Source organism: Pyxicephalus adspersus, chromosome 9 (genome assembly GCF_032062135.1).
Source record: "Pyxicephalus adspersus chromosome 9, UCB_Pads_2.0, whole genome shotgun sequence".
NCBI lineage: Eukaryota > Metazoa > Chordata > Amphibia > Anura > Pyxicephalidae > Pyxicephalus > Pyxicephalus adspersus.
The window spans coordinates 44,196,689-44,220,650 of record NC_092866.1 but is presented as its reverse complement, the minus strand read 5'-3'; the positions used below and the strand labels follow the sequence as shown (position 1 = coordinate 44,220,650).

Sequence of the window (23,962 nt, the reverse complement as noted above, 5' to 3'; positions counted from 1 at the left end):
CCTGAGTGCGACTCGGGATTACCATTTTTTGCAAATAGAATCCACCCCAAGTCCCACTCGGGATTACCGCTAGGGGGGTTAAAGAGGTAGCCTGGCTGGAAGCCAAGGTTGCCTCGGTAATGCCAGAGGTCAGAGGGAGGCGAGTTCAGCTCAGCCTACCCCGGTGGGTGCTCGACGGTCCAGACCACCTAGCTCTTTAGTCCGAGTTCGACCCCGGCGTCCACCGTCGCCACAGGAGCCCTGCAAGGGACCCTCTGAGCCTCCCTGCTAAGGGACTCTCTTAGCGGCAGGTGGGGGGGCGGGTGGAATACTCCACCAAGGCGGGATCCCTCAGTGGACCCAGTGAAGCCCACTACCAGCAAGGCTCAGTCCGTGCGTCGTGGGATTCGGGAGCAAACGCTGTCCCCCCAGTGATGCCGCAGGATCTGAGAGCTGCCCAATGGGGAGAGCGACAGAGCGAAGAGCGGAGCCGGTCAGGATAGCTAGGGCGGTTGGTGGTCCAAGTCGAGGTGCAGAGGTGGCAGCGGTGGTGGTTCAGAGCCAGATCCGTGACCGCAAGTCGGTGGAGGCAAGCTCTGGCCTTGTTGCGGGAGTGCAGAAGCCTGGACCAAAAATTGGACCTTGTTTGCTGACAGAAAGTTCCAGGTTTATACATCTCCGGCCGGAGGTGGAGGTCAAACATTGTTCAGTGCTTTTTAGCTACCTGGATGCCATCAGTGAGGTGCATTGGGACCACAAGGAAAATTAGCTTGTGGATGCGCCTGATGACATCCGCACGTTTAGACTCGCAGTCGTTTCTTAGGATTCCTGGGGGCTCGGGAGCCGCGGGATCCTTGACAGGTAAGAGCAGAGGACTCTGATGACTATTTAATGAGGGGACTTGTAAATTTAGAGTGTCCTGAAAAAGGGGGACGACACAGGAGAGGGTGCAAAGCATGCTGGGTTTCCGTGGTAAGTATCCTGATAAGGAGGCTGCATGATTGTTGGAGGTGGGTTTCTCTAAGGGCTTTCGGATCCCGTGTCGGTTGGAAAAAATCCCTCAGCGAGCTGGTAATTTTCGATCTGCAATATTGAATCCGGGAATGGTTATGGCTAAATTGTCGAAGGAGGTCGTGTTGGGCAGCATGGCAGGCCCATTTACTGAGCTGCCGTGGAGGGATTGGTTGTGTTGCCACTGGGAGTGGTTCCCAAGGGGTAACCTAACCAGTTCCGCATAATACATCATTTATCGTACCCTAAAGGGGGGAGGGTAAATGATGCCATCGATCCGAGGTTATGCAGGGTGGCTTATACTTCCTTTGACTCTGCAGTCTCATTGGTCAGGAAAGCAGGGAGGGGAGGTTTGATGTTGAAGGCTGATATTGAGGCGGCCTTTAGGTTGTTGCCGGTACATCCGGATAGTTTTAGGTTACTGGGTTGCGAGTGGTGGAAGTCCTATTTTGTGGACAAGTGTCTGCCAATGGGATGCTCCATTTTTTTTGCTTTGTTTGAAACTTTCAGCACATTTGTGGGTGGTTAAGGAAGTGTCTGGGTTAACTTCTATAATTCTTCCACTACTTGAATGATTTTTTTGTGTGTGTGTGTGTGGGGGGGGGTCCGGTGGAGCGGTGAATTGAAAATTGTCAGCATTGGCTTTTTTATTTAAACTGATGGAGTGGGTAAATGGCACGAAGGGCTTTGTGGTTAGACGAGCTTTAAAGGGTTATAGGAAAGGCAGTGCACGCAGGTATACAAGATGGCCTGTGTCAGTTGAGATCTTGAAGGAACTGGTGTGGCAGCTGAGGGAGGTGTGCGCCAATTCTTTTGAGGCTATTTTGTTTTAAGCGTTGTTTGTAGTTACCTTTTTTGTAGCGTTATGCTTAGCCGAGCTGGTCTGTCCTAGCAAGTCCAGGTCGGGGGGTTTGCAGTGGAGTGATGTGCTCCTGAAGGGGAGCAGGGTGGTGGTGTGGGCTCGCAAGTCAAAAACCGATCAGTTGTGCAGGGGTGTGCCACTGGAGTTGGGCGCCTTAAGGAGTTCAGAGGTGTACCCTGTTAGAACTGTGGATAAGTATGTGCAGATTCAGCCTCCAGGGGCAGGCCCTTTATTTATTCATGAAAATGGATCGTTTGTGACGCATTTCTAGTTTGGGGCCGTCTTCAAAAAATGTGTGGGGGTTATTGGCAGGAATGCGGGTGAGTATTCCACACATTCCCTTAGGATTGGGGTGGCCACTGAGGCGGCCAAGTGGGCACTGAGCCCAGAGGTTATAAAGCAGATAGGGCGTTGGGAGTCAAATCGATTGCGGCTATATATTCGCCCCCACTTGTTGTGAGGAAGGAGTGGAGGGGGCATGTTGTGGCGGGGGGGTGGAGTGTTATGGGGTATTGTATGAGGATCCTATGCTGGATGTCGTTTTTGTTTTAGGTTACAGGTGCGGTGGGGTGTCTTGGATATGGATTCGGGGACATTCTCTTGTCAATTGGGGAGCATGGAGGGCAGATGTTTGGCCAAATGGAAGGCAGTTGGGTTTGGCACAGGTGCCGTGGTTGTTCCAGAATTCAACAGGTTTGCTCATTTAGACAGGCCTCCTAATATCCCGTTAATTCGTGCTGGGGGAAATGACCGTGGGGAGAGCCCCATGTGCGATTTCATTCCTGATATAAAATTTTACTGCTTGCGTTTGAGGAATGCTTTTCCGAAAACTTTGTTTTTGTGGTCTGATTTTGTGGGCAGGGTGTCTTGTGCGGTCAGTGGACCGATTGAATAAAGTGCGTATTAGGGTAAACAAGGAGGTGGGAAGGTTTGTTGTTCGGATTGGGGGTATGGTAGTTAGGCATTGGGAATTGGAGAAGGAGCCACACTTGTTTCTGTGGAGTGACGGTGTGCATTTAAATGCAGTGGGCACCGATTTGTGGTTTCTGAGTTTACAGGGGAGGCTGCAAAGAGCTGAGAGGGTGTGGCGGAGGTGTCATGCTTTCAGCTGGGTGGTGTTGTTTGTAGGTTCATGAGAGTTTAAAAAATGGTAGACAAGGAAACAAAGGGGGTGGGAACCCATCGGGATATAGAGTTCCCAGTAAAGGGAAGTCCCGCATGACACCGGGTTGTTGTGGGGGCAAGGAGAGAGATGGAGATACCTGCTAACTGTCTCCAAGGCGGTGTGGTAGCGGCTTCGAGCCTGGCTTGTTAGGAGAAGTAACAGGGTTAAGGGGTAATGGAGAGGTACTTTCATGGACCTAAATTAGGGTTATTAATATTTCCTTTCATACTTGAATTTTGGTTAATACTGTGTTATTGTTGTATGTTAAATTAGGGGTTAAAATAGTATGTTAATAAAAGTGCTGCTCTTGCCAATTTATCCCACAAAAGTTTTGGTGTGTTATTTCAGGTATTAAGGTTGTAATTATGGGGGAGGGATAAATTGGAGATGGTAAGTCAATGGCTTTATCTGCTCTACCCTAGTCATGTTCTCTACGCGTTATGTGGAGCCCCTGTCCACTTCCTCAGGTGATAATTTATTTAGTTGCTCACCCTCCCCTACATATTAAAGGCATACCCAAGATGTATACAAAGCAACAGGATGATGGAAGGAACCGTGGAACATAGGCAGTACATTTTCAGCCTAATGTTCTGGTTTAAATGAATTCAAAATACTTTTAAGAACTAATGAATGTAACTGCCCCAGCACATTTCGTAGTCTGTTACCTGTATCATCTAAGGCTGATAAGTCTGGCAGCCCTGCACACCACCCTGTTCCCACTGGCCTCCTACCCTTAGTTGACCCCTATGATATGCAAATTGAACGTTGATATCCAAAGTACAGAAGAAGGAGATGCATTTATTTATTTATTTTATTTGCTGCAGTTGCACATTTATCTTTATTAAATTAACCTGATGGAGAATATGCATTAAAGAAGCATATACCCTGCAATGAATGTATGCAAATGGCCTATTGGCTCATTGGGTTGAATTATTCATAAGTACTTTGTACTTTGTCCACATTCCAGTTAGGGAAACCCATCAGAGTGATTAGTAGACAGCAGAAGAGCTCTGACACTACAATAAGTCCTGCCCTGTTCCTTTTGGAACACATCCACCTTTTGTGTTCTATAGTCAGGGGAGGTTTTAGAAAAAATTAAGTCCTGGGCAAGAGTCATTTAGGTTTCTCTTGGTTGAAATACAGCAAGCCTTAGTGCTCACAGGTAGTAAATTATGTCCATGCATTATTGGTCGGTGAGAGTAATAAATTCCCCATGTTAGTGGTAGTAAATAACGGCCCTGGGTCAGTAAGAGTAATAAATGCCTGTGCATCAGCGGTCATTGGGAGTAAAAAAAAGTTCCGGCATCCATGGTCATTGATAGGCATTCCCTAATAGTGGTAATAAGAGTAATAAATGCCCCAAGTGTCAACAGTTTGTGAACATAAACTATGCCCTGGCATACTAGAGAGACAAAAATGTCCTTGCTTTAGTAGGATTAAAAGAAAACAAATGCAGCCACCACATATAACCACTGATAAATCTGCAAAATATTTTTTGATGTTCATCGGTTAAACTTTGGGCTTATAAAGCAGGGAACCTGACATTCCCTCAAACACTCCATGTTGGGAGTCAGTTACTGCCATTGAAGATTCCCACCAGGGAATGTTAAAGGCAATCTCAGATTTCGCTCCGAAAAAGATAAACATTTGAGAGTCTTTTATTTATTTCTTTTAATTATATTAAATAGTAACCTTAAATTTACTTGATTTGCATTATAATATATATTACATAAAGTTTTGTATTTGTATTTTATTATTATCGATCGTTTTGGTTTCTAGTAGACCAACTTTCGTCTTTTATATATTCAGAACATGATCTGGTTTGATTTTGAGTGTCATTTGTATATACAGTGTGACATAAAACACCACAATATGAAATGTTGGAATGAAGCTCATAGCTATACCAAGTCGGCTCCTCTGCACTGTACCATTTAGGCGGTGTGCAGAAGACATGAAAACCACAAGTACTGGATGATTGCAGGGTACCTAAGGGTTCAATTACACTCAGATGTTTAGCTCTTAGTAGCAGGGTATTAACCCTTCCTTACCAAAAGCATTGATTTTATAAGGTTTAGATCATACTTTGTAGTATTTGAAAGTGGCTGCAAATGAATTGTGGTTGGTGCATTTTTAAAACTGTTTTTTGCACAGATTTATCCGGGTATTTATCTACTCTCCATTTATTTTACACCTTTTTGCTTGGTTATCTCTAGAACTCTTGATTTTTTAATTTTTTTTTTAATTGTGCATAACTGTGTCGCCCAATTGTGTATGCTTGTACAAGGCTATTCATATAAAATGGCCCATGCTGGTGGGGTGGAAAACCCCCATGGCTAAACTAACTAAATGTGAACTAAGAATGAAGCATGTTGTATCATAGACAATTGCACATTTTGTAATATTATACTATTTTTATGTTTTTGCATCCTTTGCATATCAGCCCCTTATTGTACACTCCAACAATGGCTGAATCTCAGGGCAGTTTTCCTAATGATCACTATGCCGGCCTAATGTGAGCTGAACCTGGCACCAGGCCTGGTACAGGGGAGACAGGGACAGAGCGAGAATTATCTCCAGATATTATTCCAATGGAAACTGTAGATTTTATTCTATTGAATATTACTTTTTAAAGCTTATATTAATAGAGGTTAATAGGGGGTTATGTATCCTTGAGCCCCAAATCTAAACAGATATACAGTGTCTGTCACACATCTTGTTTTCTGAGATTTGCATCTCTTGAGCTGTGCAGTATAAAATACAGAAGTTTAATATGTCCACAAAACCACATCCTGCAACATTTTGAAAAGGTGGGGGTAGGCAAGGAGACTCACCATTGTGACACAACACAGGAAAGAAGAAAGAGGAGCTGTACCCTGTGACACAACTCATTTAGATCCAGAGAGAGGGAAATCACAGAATAATACAATACAGTTAGAGCTGAGGCCAGCAAAGCCACAGAGACAGCAGACACACCCGCACTGTCACTCTCACATTGCTTGGCTGCAATAGAACAAAAGGAGAAATCCAAAATTTGCAAACACCCATCCTGAGAACATATCTGGACCACACTACAACACATATAATCCACATTGTCCGCCGCACCCTTATTCACAAAGTCTGATACAAAGGGCCACAGTGACAAGACAAGATGTCTGACAATGAGGAACCACAAAGAGCAGAGGGGAGTGATGAGCAAACTTTTCAAGTGGAGCCTGAGGAGACCCAGAGGTGAGAAATATTTCTCTAATAATTTATGCACATATTTGCCTGTAATAATGCATGGACTTATTCAGTAAAAAATGTGATAAGTAATAGTAACATGCCAGCCAATCCCATTTCTAAAATTAGAGCAATGAGAAGTGTATCTAAAGCCAAAACTTTTTGTTTTGAACTATGGAACCCCTGTCATGTTTTTGTTTCTTTCTGTGTCCCCCGCTGTGGTCATTCTTTCTTTTTGTTCTGATGACTACTATCACAAGTGTGGGGAAAATCCAACCTGGAATAGTAATGGTCTTCTAATGGGGACACTTGTTGCAGTGCACAGTATATTTCAGGATAGTGGATGCAGCCATGCAAATCCTCCTTTTTCAACCCATCAGCCAAATGCACATTTGGAACTGTTAGTGTATAGTGCAATTATAACCTAATGTTATAGAGCATTTAGGCTTTTTGCCCATTGATGATGGAAACCCCATGGCTTTGGGGTGAGGCTTTGCATTAACAAGACATGGCTGGTGGTAGGGATCAGTGGGGTGCTGTACAAAGCTTCCTGAATAACTTACAGCGCCCTGCCTTGGTGCTCTTCTAAAAGTGGACCTGTCACTGACAGATTATGGAAACTAACAGTAATACCCAACCTGTTAGATTTTAAACTGGCCACATCCCAAATAGACTTAGAAAGTTCTGGGGTGAAAGAGCACCAATTGATAACAGGACACACTATACATATAATAAAATCCACTTTAATATAAACAATTAAAATTGTACAAAAATTATAAAATCCAAAAAACACAGGACATAACAGCGGATCTCCTATTGGGGTGTCCAACAAGAGGTTACACCCACTCAAACGTCTCTACGCATTTTGCGTATATATCTGCTTCTTCAGGAGAGTAGAGATCTATGATTATAACAGAAAAATATATATACAATATGCCAAAGTACAACCAAATTTTTTATATTAAAGTGGATTTTATTATATGTATAGTGAGTGGCCTTTAAAGTCCTGTTATCAATTAGTGCTCTTTCACCCCAGAACTTTCTAGATTATCTAAACTACCATTGCTGAGCCTATTATAAGGAATGCTAATTGCCTGGATGTAAAGCTGATTTTTGGCAATGCGCTGATCACCTGAGCTGCATCCTCAATCTTGTTCAGTGATTCAGATCATATTAAAGGCACCAGAACACCAACCAAGCAAGCTGGAATGTTTAGAGGCAGATAAGAAATGGCAGTTTACATCATCCTTCAGTGAAAAGTGCAAATAAAATTGTATCAGTGCATAAAACATACTTTTTAGTTTTGGATATAATATATTAGGAATTGGGTATAACACCTATCAGGTTTTACTGTATTTTAGAAGATTCCTTCATCTCCTGTCTGATAAAAAAAAAAAGGTTGGTCTCCTGATAGAATAAAACAGAGGGAAATATTGGATATTCAAATTAATATTATGAAAAAAACAGGATTTATATAGTGCCAACATAATATGCAGCGCTGTACATTAAATAGGGGTTGCAAATGACAGACAGATACAGACAGTGACACAGGAGGAGGAGAGGACCCAGAAGAGCTTACAATCCAGTAGGTGGGGGAAGTAAACACACAATAGGCGGGGAGATAATGCAAATAATAAAATGCTTTGTTGGGTGGATGTTACAATGGGGCATTGACATTCCTAGGAAGATTATGTTTGGTTGTTTGGTTATTGTGGGTTAACTTGCACCATTTGTATAGGCACTGCCATATCATGTGAGCCAGACAGATGTCCGCCATATCTTACATATTTTATGGCCTGGCTGATCACACTTTATTTAAATCTAGCCAAAAAAATCATCATCTGTATCTGTTGGATGTTGAATGCCAAAGGAATGTAAACAATTTGAAGCCATCCTCTTGTAAGGCGCCAACACATTGCTCCAAGAAGATTCTGCCACTTGCTTCATAGACAGCTGAGTACACTTCTATACTTATGCGGGTCACAAAAGGAAGTAAAAAAAGAGGGAGGAGGGGGTATAAGCATTATTAGCATAGCATACAATCACACATGCATTGGACCAGACAAATGAAATACCATGAATAAAAGTCCCTGATATCTCCTACAAAACGTCTGGCAGTTCTATGTAACATTTTATAAGTAGACTGGAAAGTCCCTGAAAACTAGAACTCAAAAATGAGAAATAAGAATGCAGCTAGCTCTTGTAACATATTGGCCTACACCCCTGGCATCACCCTGGTTGTTTGACCCTCGGGTCCCAGTCAGTGATTTCCCTGCTTTTGTGAAGAAAAAGTGGACTATTTCCTTTTAAGGCTTTCATATTGTTTTCTGTGCTATCCTTTTTTTATATGTTGGGTTTTAATCAGAAGAATATCAAACATGGCACCAGTTCTTTTGATCCTGGGTTATTTGTGGCACAAATGTGTACTGAATTGTAATGGGATTTTTAGCAATGTCAAATTCCTAGGTGTTGCCAGTCCAGCCAGTCCTAGCCAATCCTATGTAGCAAGGCAGTAGTCTTCAACCATCCTGCATTGCATGACTGCAATCTCTAACCATCCCTTGTACCATGCCCAAGGTTTCTTACCATCTCATGAATATTTGCTGAAGTGTCTGACCCTTCCCAGTCTTTTCTAACCATACCCATGTGATCCTTCTGTAGTCTCTGGCCATCTCCTATATCATACCTGAAGCCCTTGCCTATCTCCTATATCATACCTTATTTTTAAAAATCACCACTGGCATCTGATTGTCCAAAAGCTAGGGAGAAAACAAGAGAATATCTGTCCACCATTGATACAAATGGCCACAAACAAACGGTATATACATAAACACATACGTACTTACTTTCATGTCTGCCTGAACAAAAGCACTCATTGTCAAGCATGCGCATACCCACTCATTTAATGAGACGATACACCTGCCAGGATATCTGTCTCCTCTCCCAAACATTGTTTGCTGTACCCCAACCTCCAGCCTCCCCTTCCCCTTTCTCACAGCTACCAAAATCCTCACTAGCAGCAGCTGTCAGCAATGAAGGGAGAAGTAAAGGTTCCTAAGTTCTCATTTGCCAAGCTGTTCCTATATTTTTTATGCAATGAGGGTGCAGATTTCTGCTCCCTCCATCATCACTACTGGGCTTCTGAATGGCAGAAATCAATTGGATGGTCTTGCTCCATTTATATCCAGCAGCAAACCTACAATGAATGGGTGCAATCTGCACCCTGACCGATGGGGGGCTCTGTAGACTTTTGCCTAGGTGATATATGCCTAAACAGGAGCCTGTAATGGGCAGCACATTGAATGGTCAGCTTTCCTTTGCATTATACAGGATTCTGACACATTAAAATCTTACAGTGACTAAATGGTACCATGGTTCCAAAGGGGCCACAAACTGGAACTTTTACCATTTTGGTAGTATTTAAAGCAGACTTAGGATAGATATTTTATTTTATGTTAAGTGAATGAATGCAAGGTATTATAAGATATAAATGCAAGAACAATAGAAAGACGATAGGACTATGGAACCCCACTCCAGTATCAATGTCCATACCATACAGTAGAAGGGCTTTTTTTCATTTATCCATTTGGATAGGATAAGTGAAAACAATGTAAATGATAACAGAGAGGTGGAAGAAAGCACAGGAATGTACAATATTATTATTTTTATTATTATTATTATTATTATTAGTAATAATAAACAGGATTTATATAGCGCCAACATATTACGCAGTGCTGTACATTAAATAGGGGTTGCAAATGACAGACACAGGAGGAGGAGAGGACCCTGCTCTGAAGAGCTTACATTTCCAAGCTTTCTGCAATTTCAAAACTTATTTGTGATTTAAAACCAGCTACAGTGCATCATTTTAGAGTTAACTCTTCCTTGACCTAATATTATTCCTCATGTTGCTCTATTTCTCTCTCAAACTGTATTGTCATAACGCTGCAGAACAGTTGATGACGTCAGCCCACTAATACATTGGGTTAAGCTCTTCCTTCCTAGGGCTGTACAGAACTTTTGTGCTGATACCTACATTTTTACCATAATTACTATGGCACATGAAGAACAGACACCCTTCCTGGCTCTTCAAAATGTCACCCTGTGTCCTAAATTTGTCTGATGGGATTCTATACTTAAAGAGCACCTGTCCCTCTGAGCTGAAGGGACTGGTCTTATTTTTCCTAAAAGGTTTCGCTAAACATGTAACTTTTTTTTTTTTACCCATAAGGGCAACATTAAGCTTTCAGAAATACAAATTGTAAGAGCATTTATTTACTTATTTTGTTTCTGTCTTCTTATGACCTCTGGATAATCGAAGCTAAATTCATCACAATATCTGTAAGGTTAGGTACAAGGGGTGATGAAAAAAATGCTCCATATAGATCAGGAAAAAACACATCTCTCTTCTTTCTTTTTTGATGGTCTGAAATTTTTAAAAAAATGATACAATATATAAAGCAGATCTGGGAAGTGCAGAACATTTTACAATAATCATGTAAAAAATTATATGACCACTAAAGATCGTAAAAAGCATATCAGATATATATAATAATTGCAATACTGAACCCCTTACTAGGATACCTTTAAATTTCTCTACGCAATAAAGTGCCAGTCTACTAAAAAAAAAAAAAAATTTAAATATTCACCCATATTTGTTAAAACTTCATATTTATGAACCACAGCCATATTGCATGCTTGCATTGCATACAATTCCTGTTACTAATAATAATAACTATAAGTAATTATTATAATACCTAAATACAGTTTATGTATCAGTGGTCCTCCTCTAACGACACCTCTAAATAACGGTCCAAAACAGGGGTGTGAAACTGAAATACACAGAGGGCTAAAATTTAAAACTTAGACTAAAGCTGCATACACACGGCAAATTTTTCTCGCCCGATAATCGGTATCGGCCAATTATCGGGCGAAAATCTGCCGTGTGTACAGTCGGTCGTCGTCCATCGTCCGACGACCGTCCTGGCGGATCCATGGACGATGGACGACGAGCGATCCTAATGAAAGGGAAGGGGAGAGCGCGCAGCAGGGTGCCGCTCCGTCGCTCTCCCCCTCCCCTCTCCATAGAGCATGAACGGTGCTGTATGTACAGCATCGTTCATGCATCGTGCAGTCTTTTCTCGTTGGAAAGGATCGTGAAAGATCCTTTCCAACGAGAAAAATTCCAGGTGTGTACGCAGCTAAAGTCGCGGACAAACCTTGAAAATTGATGAAAAAATTGAGGAAGTTTTGATATAAAAACAAAGAGGTTTTGCTTCACATTTAATTTGGAACAAGCCTATATAAATTAATTTGGAACAAGCCTATAAAATCTTATGTCTCTATATTTGTAGCCTTCTGAGTTAAATTTCAATGGTAACCTTTTTGCACAGGCTAACAACAATAATAACAATATTCTTTTATGAAAATCTAACCATTTAAGCCGTTCGTGGGGAGGAAAGAAAAAAAGAACGGGGGGGGGGGGGGTGCTGGAAATGCCAGACGTGACCAATGCAGGGCTAGAACTCCCTCTTCATTGAAATAGCGCCGCTACTAAAATTCCCAGCATTACTTGCGTCTATAAAACAGTCCAATGCGGGACCACGCATAGGCAGAGAGCCTGTGGGTCTAAAGACGCCGGTGATGCCCGGAATTGTAATAGCCTTGCTATTTAAATGCAGTGGCGGGCCAACTACAGTTCATATTTAGGAATCCTTTGGGGGGCCAAAAAAAAGGAAGTTGGGGGCCGATTTGGCCCCCGGGGCCAGGGTTTGACACCCCTGCTCGAAAGGGCAGCTAGTCCCTTACCACCCTGGGGCATAATGCTCAAGATGGGGGGACTTGTTACTTGACCCACCTGGCCAAAAGCAGCCCACCAAGTAATAAGTTGGGAGCTCGTCCAAAGGAAGGCCCCACTGATGGAGAGGCCAGGGAGTTCTCCCGAACGTTACAACTGGCTCATAAGGCAACCAGCACCCTTCAATCAATCAAAATGACATAAAAACCCCCAGGTGACAGTGACTACACACAAAAAATAAATATGTGCTCGGTGAATAACTCACAAGATGAAGTTGTTCACCACCTGGCGTGATCCTGAAGAATGATGAATACCCCAAATTACGTGAGCACACCCTGCTCCATAGTGTCCAATGCATCTTTCACCCAAGGTGCTCAACGTTTTCCACCTATACCTTATACCATCTATGCTGCTGTTAGAAAAGGGGAGAAAGTGCACAATTAAAAAGTTGTTTAAAATTTAAACATCTCTGGGGTTATGGGTATTTTTCACAATACTAGATTTTATGTGCACCACGTGAATGTTAGTTGTAGCAATGTCTGCAAATTGTGAGACTTGGCTAACATTGAGGGAATATTCAAATTCAAATGCACTGAGTGGTTACAAGAACAGAAGAATGTAAATGACTTTAGTTTTTAGGCGACGGTGGTTTCCTCTGGAAGTTCTGCAGCAATATTAAAGATGTGTGTGCTGTAGATGTAAAGTGGTTTAGGTTTATGAGATGACCTCTACACTGCAAAATAAACTCTTGTTGAATGTTTCATTTCATACAATTTATTGCATTGTATTGTATTTATATACTGTAACATTTACTTTGTGGTTATTAACCCAATACATGAAATGGAGAATGGAGCGGGAAGGGTTGGCGCCTTGTTGTAGTCCCTACACTTCCTCCAGAGACACAACAAGAAGTGAGTAATTTCCCCAAAATAAATAAATCCCATCTATAATGGTTATTAAACATTGCCATTCATAAACTTTTGGATGACATCCTGGTGATAATGGCCTCCAGATCAGAAAGTAAGACTAAATTTACTCAATTGTGTCTTAAAGCAGAAAAAATAAAAAGGGTTCCAACCCTTTCCCACTTGAAAAAATAATGATGACTGGAGTTATTCTTTAAAATTGTCATGGTTTGCTTGTTGTGACATGTTGCTATTGGCCACACAGTTGCTGCTTGAAGTTTTGCACCACAGCTGTGTGTAAATCAGATTACCTGCAGTGTGCTTTGCCACTCCTTCCAAGTGGAACTTCTAAGTGTGTGAATTGACACCAGGGGCTTGAGCTATTAAAGTTCCCCAAGGCTGGAGAGGATACAGTTTCATCAGTGAAGCTGGGTGATCCAGAAAACCTGGAAAAGATTTCATTAAAGCCATTTGCTATTTGATAGCAAATGTCTTGAATCCTGGACCAGATCTATTCCAGGTTTGCTGGATCATCCAGCTTCTCTGTTGAAAGTGTATCCTCTCCAGCCTTGGAGAGCTTTATTAAATCAGGCTCTAGGGGTCTGAAAGATCCCTCACTACCTCTATGTGAGAGCAAACACAGGACTAATTGTTGCAGTAAAAGCCATGATTTATGTATAACTTTAGCTGCTGATACCCCGGATCCACTGATCTTGTTAACATACATTTTACACTGAAGGTATTTTGGTTTTAGTTCATAGGTTGTTTGATTTGCTTACATTTTCACCAGGTTTACTTTAGAACTCCATTTTAAAATCCTAAATTTAAGCTTTGGATAGCATAGGGGATACTTTTATTGTCTATCAGGTTTTGATTGTTTTCTCTGCCATTGGGAAGATCTCTAAGGGGTATAATGAAATGTAATAAATTGGTGAAAGATCCAACCAATCAGCATCCAACTTTACATAAAAAACAGATTTTGGGTCCTTTAAGAAAACCTAATGCTGATCAGAGATAGAATAACCGGCATAAAGCCTACTCTAGATGTGGTTGCTGCGTGATACGCCTGGTAACCGAATAAACCTAATGTCCCATACGCTGGATCAGCTGAATTGCTATATAACAGGATCAGTGGTGGGTGGATGATTTGGGATGAACGCGCCACATGTTCACATCTGGATGCCCCCACCCTGTGCAGAATGACTTCATCAATGACCTCACTGACTCAGCTGTTACATTAACTCTCTCAGTGGTGTAATACCTATCCACTCTAAATACTTATCTCTTCTCTATCTCTGTATATTTATCCTTTTCTATTCTTAGAGAAATGATCTGCTTGTTAAAAAGGATTTAGTTATACAAAAAAGGCTTAAAAATCATTTATTTAGATAATACATTTAGATGAAAGAATAGCAACAAGAGCTTACAATCTAAAAGCAGATATTATGAGTAAAGCGATGGGTGTATAAAGTATATCAGGAGGTGTGATATTTTTGGGCTTTTGGACTGGCAAAGAGGATCCGAAATTGAAGAATAGCTATGGAAAATAATTAGATTGTAGGCTTCTCTGATTGGTAACAGGCTGTGTACAGCATCATGTAATATGTGTGCTATACTGTATATTAATAGACAATAATAATTTTCATTTATAACAAGATTGTCTGGATCCCGGTCCTATTAAAAGGTCTTACCATTGTGATAATAGTTTGGCCCTTATTGATTCACCATACACCAGGTGTGTAAAACTCTGGCCCGAGGGCCAAATCTGGCCCGCAACGTCCTTTTTTTTTGGCCCCCAAAGGAATCCTAAATATGAATTGCAGCTGCGCCGCTTCTGCATTGAAATAGCGCAGCTACTACATTTCCTGGCATCACTCGCGTCTATAGACCAGCGGCCTCTCTGCCTATGCGTGGCCCCGCATTGGACTGTTTTATAGACGTAAGTAATGCCGGAAATTGTAGTAGGGGTGCTATTTCAGTTTCAAGTTTGGCCCGCGACTTTGTCTAAGTTTTTAATTTTGGCCCATTTTGTATTTGAGTTTGACACCCCTGCCATACACGGATAACCCATTTATTCTCCTGTGTATCTCTATAATTTTGATAATTATTCTTTGGTCACTGTTTTTTTTTTTTATTAGTCTGTACTATATAATGCTTACACTGTATGTAGCCAATAATGATACATTAACAGGATCTCCCTCCTTTTAACAAAGTTGTACCTCTGTTAACAATGCATTTTAACTTTTAAAGCAAATGTAAAGTCTCACTAAATGTCACTGGGTTTGCTAAAGCACGGTGTATCTTAAACGAGTTCCATTTTAAAAAAGAAATACAGTATTTATTTGTATCTATTTTCATCCCTTGTAGCATTACTAATATTCTGCAACCTCATTGCAGTCACTTGCAGCAATGGCTACATTATACGTCCCAATGTACAACTCCGGATCAATGGACTATACTATGTCATGTGCCTTGAAATGACCACTTGGCCGCCTATGTGACAATGCGTGGTCACAGCTGTAAAACAGGGTCAAAGTGTTGTCACCACCTGCTCCAAGACCCCTAATGGCAGGATCACCTGATATTAGCCCAATGAAAGCCGTCCATTTACAAATATTACATTTTCTTTGATTGTCAGCTCTTTGGGTAGGTTCCTCTCCTCCTCCTATCCGTCATTTGCAAGCCCCATTTAATGTACAGCGCTGCATAATATGTTGCCACTATATAAATACAATTTAACAATATTAAAACTCATATGAGATTTGACTTTAATGTTTAACCTACAAAATGAATACTGATTGGTTGCAATGGCCGCACTTTTTTCAATACGATATTTTTTCCAAATTGTACTCAATATTTGGAGTGTATTTAAATGACGTATATACTGGATATATATTTATATGAGATATTAATGTGCCAATAAAAAATAAAATAATTGGAAGGTAATAATTAGGGGATAGGAATTAGGCCGCATTCCCAGCATGCCCCTCTCCACAAGCCTGTGTTGATCTCTCTTATGTTAAACTTAGTAACGTCTCTTCTAAGGCATGTGTGGAGTTTTTGGAAGGGGCAGTTTAAGGAGATACTGAGACACCGGGGGACATATGCATCCGGCGGTGACGGACAGTGACACAAGGCTCTGCAGGCCTGGATATCTTGCCAGCTCTGCAGATCTTAGCTGTGTGGCCTTACAAGGAGAGCTCAGTAAGGGGGGGTTGGGAGGAATGGTAGGTGATGTAGGATGAGAACACAAATACTTACATGTTTGAGGTGATGGGTAACGGTCTAAAATTTCCCGCTGCTGTCAATATTTTACCACTGTTGCACTTTTATTACTACTTCTTGGAAAAGCGTTAGATTGTAAGCTCCTATAGCTCACATCTTTTGTGCAGGCGAGACAGAAAAAGAATAACGATGGTGCAAATTATATAGATTTTCCAATCCCATCCTCAGCCTAAACAGGGTTAATCGAGGCTGGCCTGTCTCCGGTTCTAACAGATGGTAATGTTTAAAAAAGAATAAAGCAGTCCCTAATATATCACTTTCTACTAGCAGCTGTCCCGGCCTGGGGGTGACGACATGATAACTGAGCAATCTTCAGCCTAAAATGAAATGACTGCTTTCCTTTTTTTTTTTTTTTACTTATTCTTGCCAGTCGCATTTTCCAAAACCACAGAAATGAAGAAGGAAAAATGTTTATGGAGATCTAAAAAGACTGCTCGCTGATGCTGTTCGCAGGAGAAATATCAATATTTGCTAATCGTACAAATTGCATGTGATTAAAGTGCAGGTAATAATTATTAAATAGGATTTATATAGCGCCAACATATTACGCAGAGCTGTACACTAAATAGGGGTTGCAAAGGAGAGAGGGGGACACAGGAGGAGGAGAGGACCCTGCCCCAAAGAGCTTACATTCTAAAAGATCCCAAATTCTTGTTTGTACTTGTATACAGTTTTCCTTTTCCTGGATTGCTTGTTGTAAAGTTTTATAGCTGGAGATCCATTTCCTGTGACAGGCTGACAACATTACAATTAACAATGCAATTAGCAGCAGTGTTGTCAGCTTATCATTTGTTCTAATTCAGTTGCTGAATGGGCCACCTATGTGATAAGCAACCCAACAGTGATGTATGGCCCAAAGCAGATTAAGAAGCCTTTTACTAATTTCGAGCATAGTATTGTCAGGGTGTCCTGTTAATAGGAGCTTTCCAGGTAAGAAACTTAGCAAATGTTCTTAAGATATCTGAATATAGTCAGATGTGTAACATGGATGGTTTACATACCCTTTAAGTGGCTTATGTGTTGCCATTGCTATCAATAAGCACTGTAACATCCAACCACCGTCGCCATCGATCGCCAAATACTCTCACACTCAGTTCATTTCAATAATGCATGTGGTATGCATGGTATATATAGATACATAATGTATTTTGGATTGTAAGGGTTAATTCACACGTTTGTTTAATGCACATTAACACATAAAAACACTTTAAAGCCATTTTGGAAAGGAGCGATCCGGCCAGTCTGTGCTGAAAGGAGGACAGATAAAAAAATTGTGATCAAGCAGATAAGGTTATTTTATTGCTGAAGGGACATCACCTCCAAGAAAGAACCTGGTTGGAGTTTTCAAAAAAAAAAAAGTTTAGTTTCACTTAATTCAAAGTCTTAACTGTAGACAACTTAGTAGCCAAAAAAGTCCAGTTCTCATTTAGGTGCATCAATGCATGTTATAGAACCAATTTAGTGCATGAACATATGTTTCAATGTGTATTTATAACATACACAGGTGTTCATGTGAACACAGAAATACAAAAAGTATAAATCAAGCTTTAAAGGAGTTTTATTAACTTGGCTTGATTTGCTAAATGCAGACTAATGAATTTTAAAATGCAGCATGTATTACTTTCCAATGCAATGGAATGCATTCATGAGAACAAGTTCCAATAAATACAAAATATATTGAACAGACCACCTAGTGCACACATTGGGTAACATTGTATTGCTCAGGTGCACTTACCAGCAGCAACCACAGTGTGGCGCACTTTGTCAAGTTTTCCCACCTATTACCCTTTACCAAGGTATAACACTCCCTGATGCTGCAAACTCAACTACCTGTTATTATTTTTTATTCATAAAGCACCAACTTATTACACAGTGCTGTACAATAAATTGGGGCTGCAGATGACAAGTACAAACAATGGCATCAAAAAGAACAGCCTGCCCAATCACTAAGCTTTATTTTTTAGCAATAACAGCCAATCAGAGCTGGAAATAACAGTCACATGGTGTAAAATAAACATTTTTGGGATAATAACAGATGTATTATAGATTAGTGAATGGAGACATTAATGGCAATAGTTCAAATACTCTCAGTCTAAACTGCTGACTGGAATGAAAAGAAAATGCAGATGATCAGCACAGAAAGGGTAAACGCCTCTGACTTCAGGAGCCTAATGGGGAACAGATGTTATTAAGTGTTGCAGTTCAAATATACACACAGGCTTAAGTCTCAGCTGATCCAAACAGCCATTCCATTGCATGCGTGTGAACTGATGGCAAGTCTGCCTGAAGGCAAACACCATAGTAGTGATTAGTGACTTAGAATAATCCGTCATTTGTAGGCTTCGATCCCTAAATAGTTGTCTAGCTATATATATGGGGGCTAAAAGAGCTTGTATTTTGTAAATAGTATATCTAAACTTTTCCAGTGTTTTATGTAGTTTAAATTAGGACATTTATATACTGATAGGGTAACATAGGTATTTCTCTGTATATTAGTGTGAAATCCTTTGCAGGGAGGAAACAGATGTAAAGAGCCGGATTTATTAAAGCTCTCAGGATACTCTTTCATCAGTGAAGCTGGGTGATCCAGAAAACCTGGAATGGATCTGCTCAAGGAACTAACAAATGACTTCCACTCCAGGTTTGCTGGATCACCCAGCTTCACTGATGTAAGAGTATCCTGTCCAAGCTTAGAGAGTTTTAATAAATCAGGCCCAAAGTTTTGTATACATCAATATAAACAATATGTATTTATAGAATGGATCATGGGGGATAAAGGGGCTTGAAAAAGAATCTGTTCCTGCAGATAAGGGACACTTCAAAGATACATTACTCATTTCCATCATTAATATACATCGGAGCCATCAATACATCAGATGGAACTAAAAAAAGATGTTATTACAAGTTTGCAGACACCAACAATGGTCAACAAAGCACAACATTGGTAAAAACCATGAAATCCATGCTGACAAGCACATGCTGACATTGTGATCATTAGTTTAATCTCTAATTAGCTGGAAGTCCCACACAGCACACATGTATGAGACTCTGAGCTTTTTCTGTAAAGAAATTGATAAGCATTCTGATCAGATGTACTCACAATGCAACATGTGTAAAAAATAAAAAAAGCAGTTTTGCTTCAGACCAGATAGTTTATTTGGCTTGGAGGTAAAAATGTACAAGTGCACTGGCACTTGCCTTTCCTGCACTTTCACTACTACATATCGTCATAAGTGAAACTTTTTCCATTGAGGAAAACTTTGTGGCATGGGGGCTCACTGGCCAACCTTTGTGGGGTTGGGTAGGGTCCCAGGTATGAATCTTAGGCAGGACACTATTGGCATGGAATTTGCTAGTACTCCATGTGCCTGGGTTTCCTCTGGGGCGCTCTTGGTTCCATCCTTTCCAAACATGCAGTTAGGTTCATTGGCTTCCCCAAAAATTGCCCTTTTACAGTGTTAAAACCATGAATATTGTAGGGACATTAGATTGTGAGCGTCTCTGAAGGACAGCTAGTGACATGACTATAGACTTTGTAGAGTCCAGGCTCCCTCCGAATCATAAAGCTGTCTCACACATTCTCTGTACAATCATCTATAGGATGGCCATACATAATATAGTCTGCAATACCAATAAATATGTAGTGCAAGGGTCTTCCTGATCAGATATATACTAAATTAACTTGTAAATATGACACTGGTATGATAGTTTTCATTAATCTATCCCCCTATCTAAGGAGATTGATCAGGTTAAGATTGCCCAAAAATATGAAATCCAATTTCATCTTCCAACGGCCCATTTAGGGTGCATCCAATTAGCCAAGCTATAGAACCTTCTACAGATTTGTTGGAAGATGATCTTATGGAGAATGTTCAATCAAGTGTTATCTGTGTAGATAAAATTTCCTTATTGTTGATTGTGTAAATAGCAAAACCCCCATATCCCCAATAACCAGCCCAATGATATAAATTCGTGGGAAAAGCTCCCTAAATTTATTTTAAATCTATCGAAATCATTGCTTATTGTAGTAAAATCTATTAGGAACTATGTAATTTTCAAACCAACCTAAACAATCAAACCCCTTAAGTTATTTGTAGTCAGGTTGCCCCATGCACTGTATAGCTACTGCTAATCCTAAATACATCACATTACGTGATATCAGGCCAATGCACAATGACATCATGACTTATCATATATATAGGAAGGTAAGTACTGCATGCTTTGCAAGTGAACCTGTCACCCAACATACTGTAGGTTCCTTGTACACGCTCTTATCATCTTTCATCTGTACTGTAACCTCCTCCTCTCTGGTATTCCACTAACCCGACTCTCTCCTCTACAATCTATTATGAATGCTGCAGCCAGACTCATCCATCCTTCCCTCCCCTCCTCTTCCGCTACATCTCTTTGTAGTTCTCTCCATTGGCTTCCATTTCACCTTAGAATCAAATTCAAGCTCCTGTGCTTTGCCTTCAAATCCCTACACAGTTATTGTCCCACTTACATTTCTGACTTGGTAAAAAAATACTCCCCTAGCCAATCTCTCTGCTCCTCCAATGACCTACTAATGACTTCCTCACTCATAACCTCATCACACGCACAGATACAAGACTTCTCTAGAGCTGCCCCGACTCTCTGGACTCTGAGCACTTTCTGCTCATTTAAAAGAACACTCAAAACCCATCTTTTTAGACTTGCCTACCCCCACCTACTAGATTGTAAGCTCTTCGGGGCAGGGTCCTCTCCACCTGTATCACTGTCTGTATTCGTCTGTCATTTGCAACCCCTATTTAATGTACATCGCTGCGTAATATGTTGGCGCTATATAAATCCTGTTTATAATTAATAATAATATTAATTTTAGGCTCTTTTTTTTATGTTTTTTTTTTATCAGAAATTATGCAAATATTGTGCATTGAACAATTTATGTCAATCTGTATTATGAAGTACTACTTGCCCCTTCTTCTTCCTCCTCTAATCCCCCCTGCAGCAAATCTTTCTTCTTCTGGCTAAACTTCACACAGTACAAAATTCTCACTAGAGGAAAGCTGTCCAGGTTGTCACCACTCAGGGATTTGTCCACTACAACACAGCTCATAGCTGAGCTCCCATAGATAAGGAATGGACACCTTAGAATTTACACTAAAGGGCATCTTATCTGCCCTGCTGACAATATACCTGATAATGTATTTTAATAAATCTCAACACTTGGTAAGGCTAAGCATTGGTCAACTATGTTCCTAATTGCCTCAAGTGTCTAATTGTCACTGCATAGGGTGCAATCTTAACCGACTTTACCATGTCACAGCTGTTGTTATGGTATATGTCAGGATGGAAAAAAAACACATGTAGTCTGTATTAACATGTTGTAAAGCAGAACTAAAAAAAGGAAAAACATATGATCAGGCAGATTCTTGATTGCAGAAGGGACAGGCAAACATCTGGAGATCCCCAAACTTTGTTTAACCACAAACATTACCCAGTCAAGGACAACAATGATTGTTCCTTATGGGTGATTTTACATGCTCCAGACAACAATCTGCAACAATATGGAACATGAATAGCATTTTATTGAGATTGGACAACAGTCCAATGACCTGGAGATGTTTGTTTTATCCAACCAGGGCAGTGTATGGAGCCGTCTGCTGACAATGAATGCTTGTTCAGTGAAATGTACATGGCCATAGAGAGGTGCATGGCTGCACTTCCAATAAAGGGTAATTGCATGACCACACACAGTATGGCCGCACATTGACATTGCTAGGATATATTAGCTTCTGGTGCTGGGAAAGCAGTGCTGGTAGTTTTTGGTACAGAGTGATCCCCTATCCTGTACTGGGTATGGTATTGGCAGCCTTTTCTCTTGAAGGAGGAGAGGGATGAATGGGAGGCACCCTGCTGCATTCTTCCCGTTAGAAAACAATAGCTTATGTTTGTGTCAATTGTTTAGTAATCCTTCAGGGTAAATTATGTCAAGGGACAGCTGTCCTAAGGCTACGTACACACTTGCAATGGTTCCCGTTCGATAATTGGCTCAGTGCCGATATCGGACAAGAATCTGGCATGCGTACAGCGCCTGTCGTCCATCACCGAACAACCGTCTTGGCGAAACCACGGATGGCGAACGAACCTAATGGAAGCGAATGGGGAGAAAAGAGCAGCAGGGTGCCGCTCGGTGGTTCTTCACTCCCCTCTCCATAGATCAGAACGGTGCTGTATGTACTGCAATCGTTCATGCATCGTGCAGTCCTTAGACAAATTTTGCAAGTGTGTTTGTAGCTTTAGGCATTGTGCACCCTTGCAATAATTATCGTTGGAAAGGATCTTTTACGATCCTTTTCAACGACTAACGACTGCACATTATGATCGTTACCCGTCCATCGTCCATGGATCAGCCAGGACGGTCGTTCGGACGATGGATGACAAACGCTGTACACACGCCAGATTCTCATCCGATATTGGCCCTGAGCCGAATATGGGAAGAGAACAATTGTACTTGTGTACCTAGCCTTAGGCTTGATTTTCACTAAAGGCAATCAGGAACAATCCGCTTGGGCAGTGAAAATCTAATGTATGTGTACATAGCTTTACCCTGTCTGTAAATCTAAGACTATGTACACACTTCAGATGATTCTCGGCCGATACGAACTGCAGGGCTCATCTTGAATGATAATCTGACACGTGTACAGCGCAGTCTGACTTCCTTCATGGATCTGTACTGGTGGATCCATGAACCACAGAAGATAAACGGCCATAATGGATGTGAAAGGAGAAGAGCGCAACAGGGTGCTGCTTGCTTGTTCTCCACCCTCCCCTCTCCATAGAACAGAATGGCACTGTGCATCTATTTATTCATTCATTCATCTTTCAGTCGTGAGAGATCATTTCCAATGACAAAATCTAGTGTGTACAACTAAGCCCTGTACAGATGTCAAATTTCTGTCTCTGGAAGCGGTCTTTAAAAATGATTTCTAGTGGCAGGGGAGCAAATGAGCTCTATACGCACAGCGTTTTTCTGTTCTTTGGAGAGGGGAAGAGGGGTGGCACCCGCTTTGCTCTTTTCCATAAAAAAGAACAGTGATCATTCAAATCTGATTGGTTGTTCATTCATTGGCCAGGACAGATTGATGAATGACTTCGGGGAACCCCTGAACACATGCTAGATTTTTGGCTGAGATAAGTAGCAGTGTAACCCTAAATCTTACACTAACCCCAGTGTGAATCTAATATATTACCTTACCAATAGCTCTCAGTGTAAACCCAACCCTCACATTATCCATCCTTCTAGTCCTAGAATAAACCCTAAATGTGACAACCCCAACATTATCCCTTTCTGTAAACCTTCTCCTATCTGTGCATCTAGCTTGGCCCTTCCTTTAAACCTCAAGCTACCTCCAACCTCAATAACTCTAACACTAATTATACCTACTAACCTTATCATAACACTAACCCTCACACCATCCACCTGTAACACTATTCCTCTGTAAAACTCCTACACTAACCCTACATATTGTAAAGTTGTCTCATATTTGCATACTCAACACTCAGTGCCAAAGGTTAATTCTCCCTGCCTCAAATGATATTGGCACCAAATCCCAACGATGGAATCCACTGCCATACACATGTGTGAGGCTCCGAGTGCCGATTATCAGTTCCAGATGTGAATAGTTGTGACCTTGTGGCCCCTGTTCATAATAAATGACCTCTCCACTGTCCCAGGAAACCTCACAAGCATGAAT

General features: G+C 41.0%; 2 protein-coding genes across 2 annotated transcripts in view; both read left to right on the top strand.

Moving 5' to 3' along the window:
• Positions 1 to 23,962, top strand: part of MRPL23 (mitochondrial ribosomal protein L23) — a 706,510-nt gene that overhangs the window by 582,758 nt on the left and 99,790 nt on the right. The gene's annotated exons all lie outside the window — the stretch shown is intronic.
• Positions 5,892 to 23,962, top strand: part of LSP1 (lymphocyte specific protein 1) — a 53,843-nt gene continuing 35,772 nt past the window's right edge. The window contains exon 1 of the mRNA XM_072421530.1: positions 5,892 to 6,245. Within this exon, the coding sequence (XP_072277631.1) occupies positions 6,166 to 6,245 (80 nt within the window). The 5' untranslated portion in view covers positions 5,892 to 6,165. The remainder of the gene's footprint in view (positions 6,246 to 23,962) is intronic.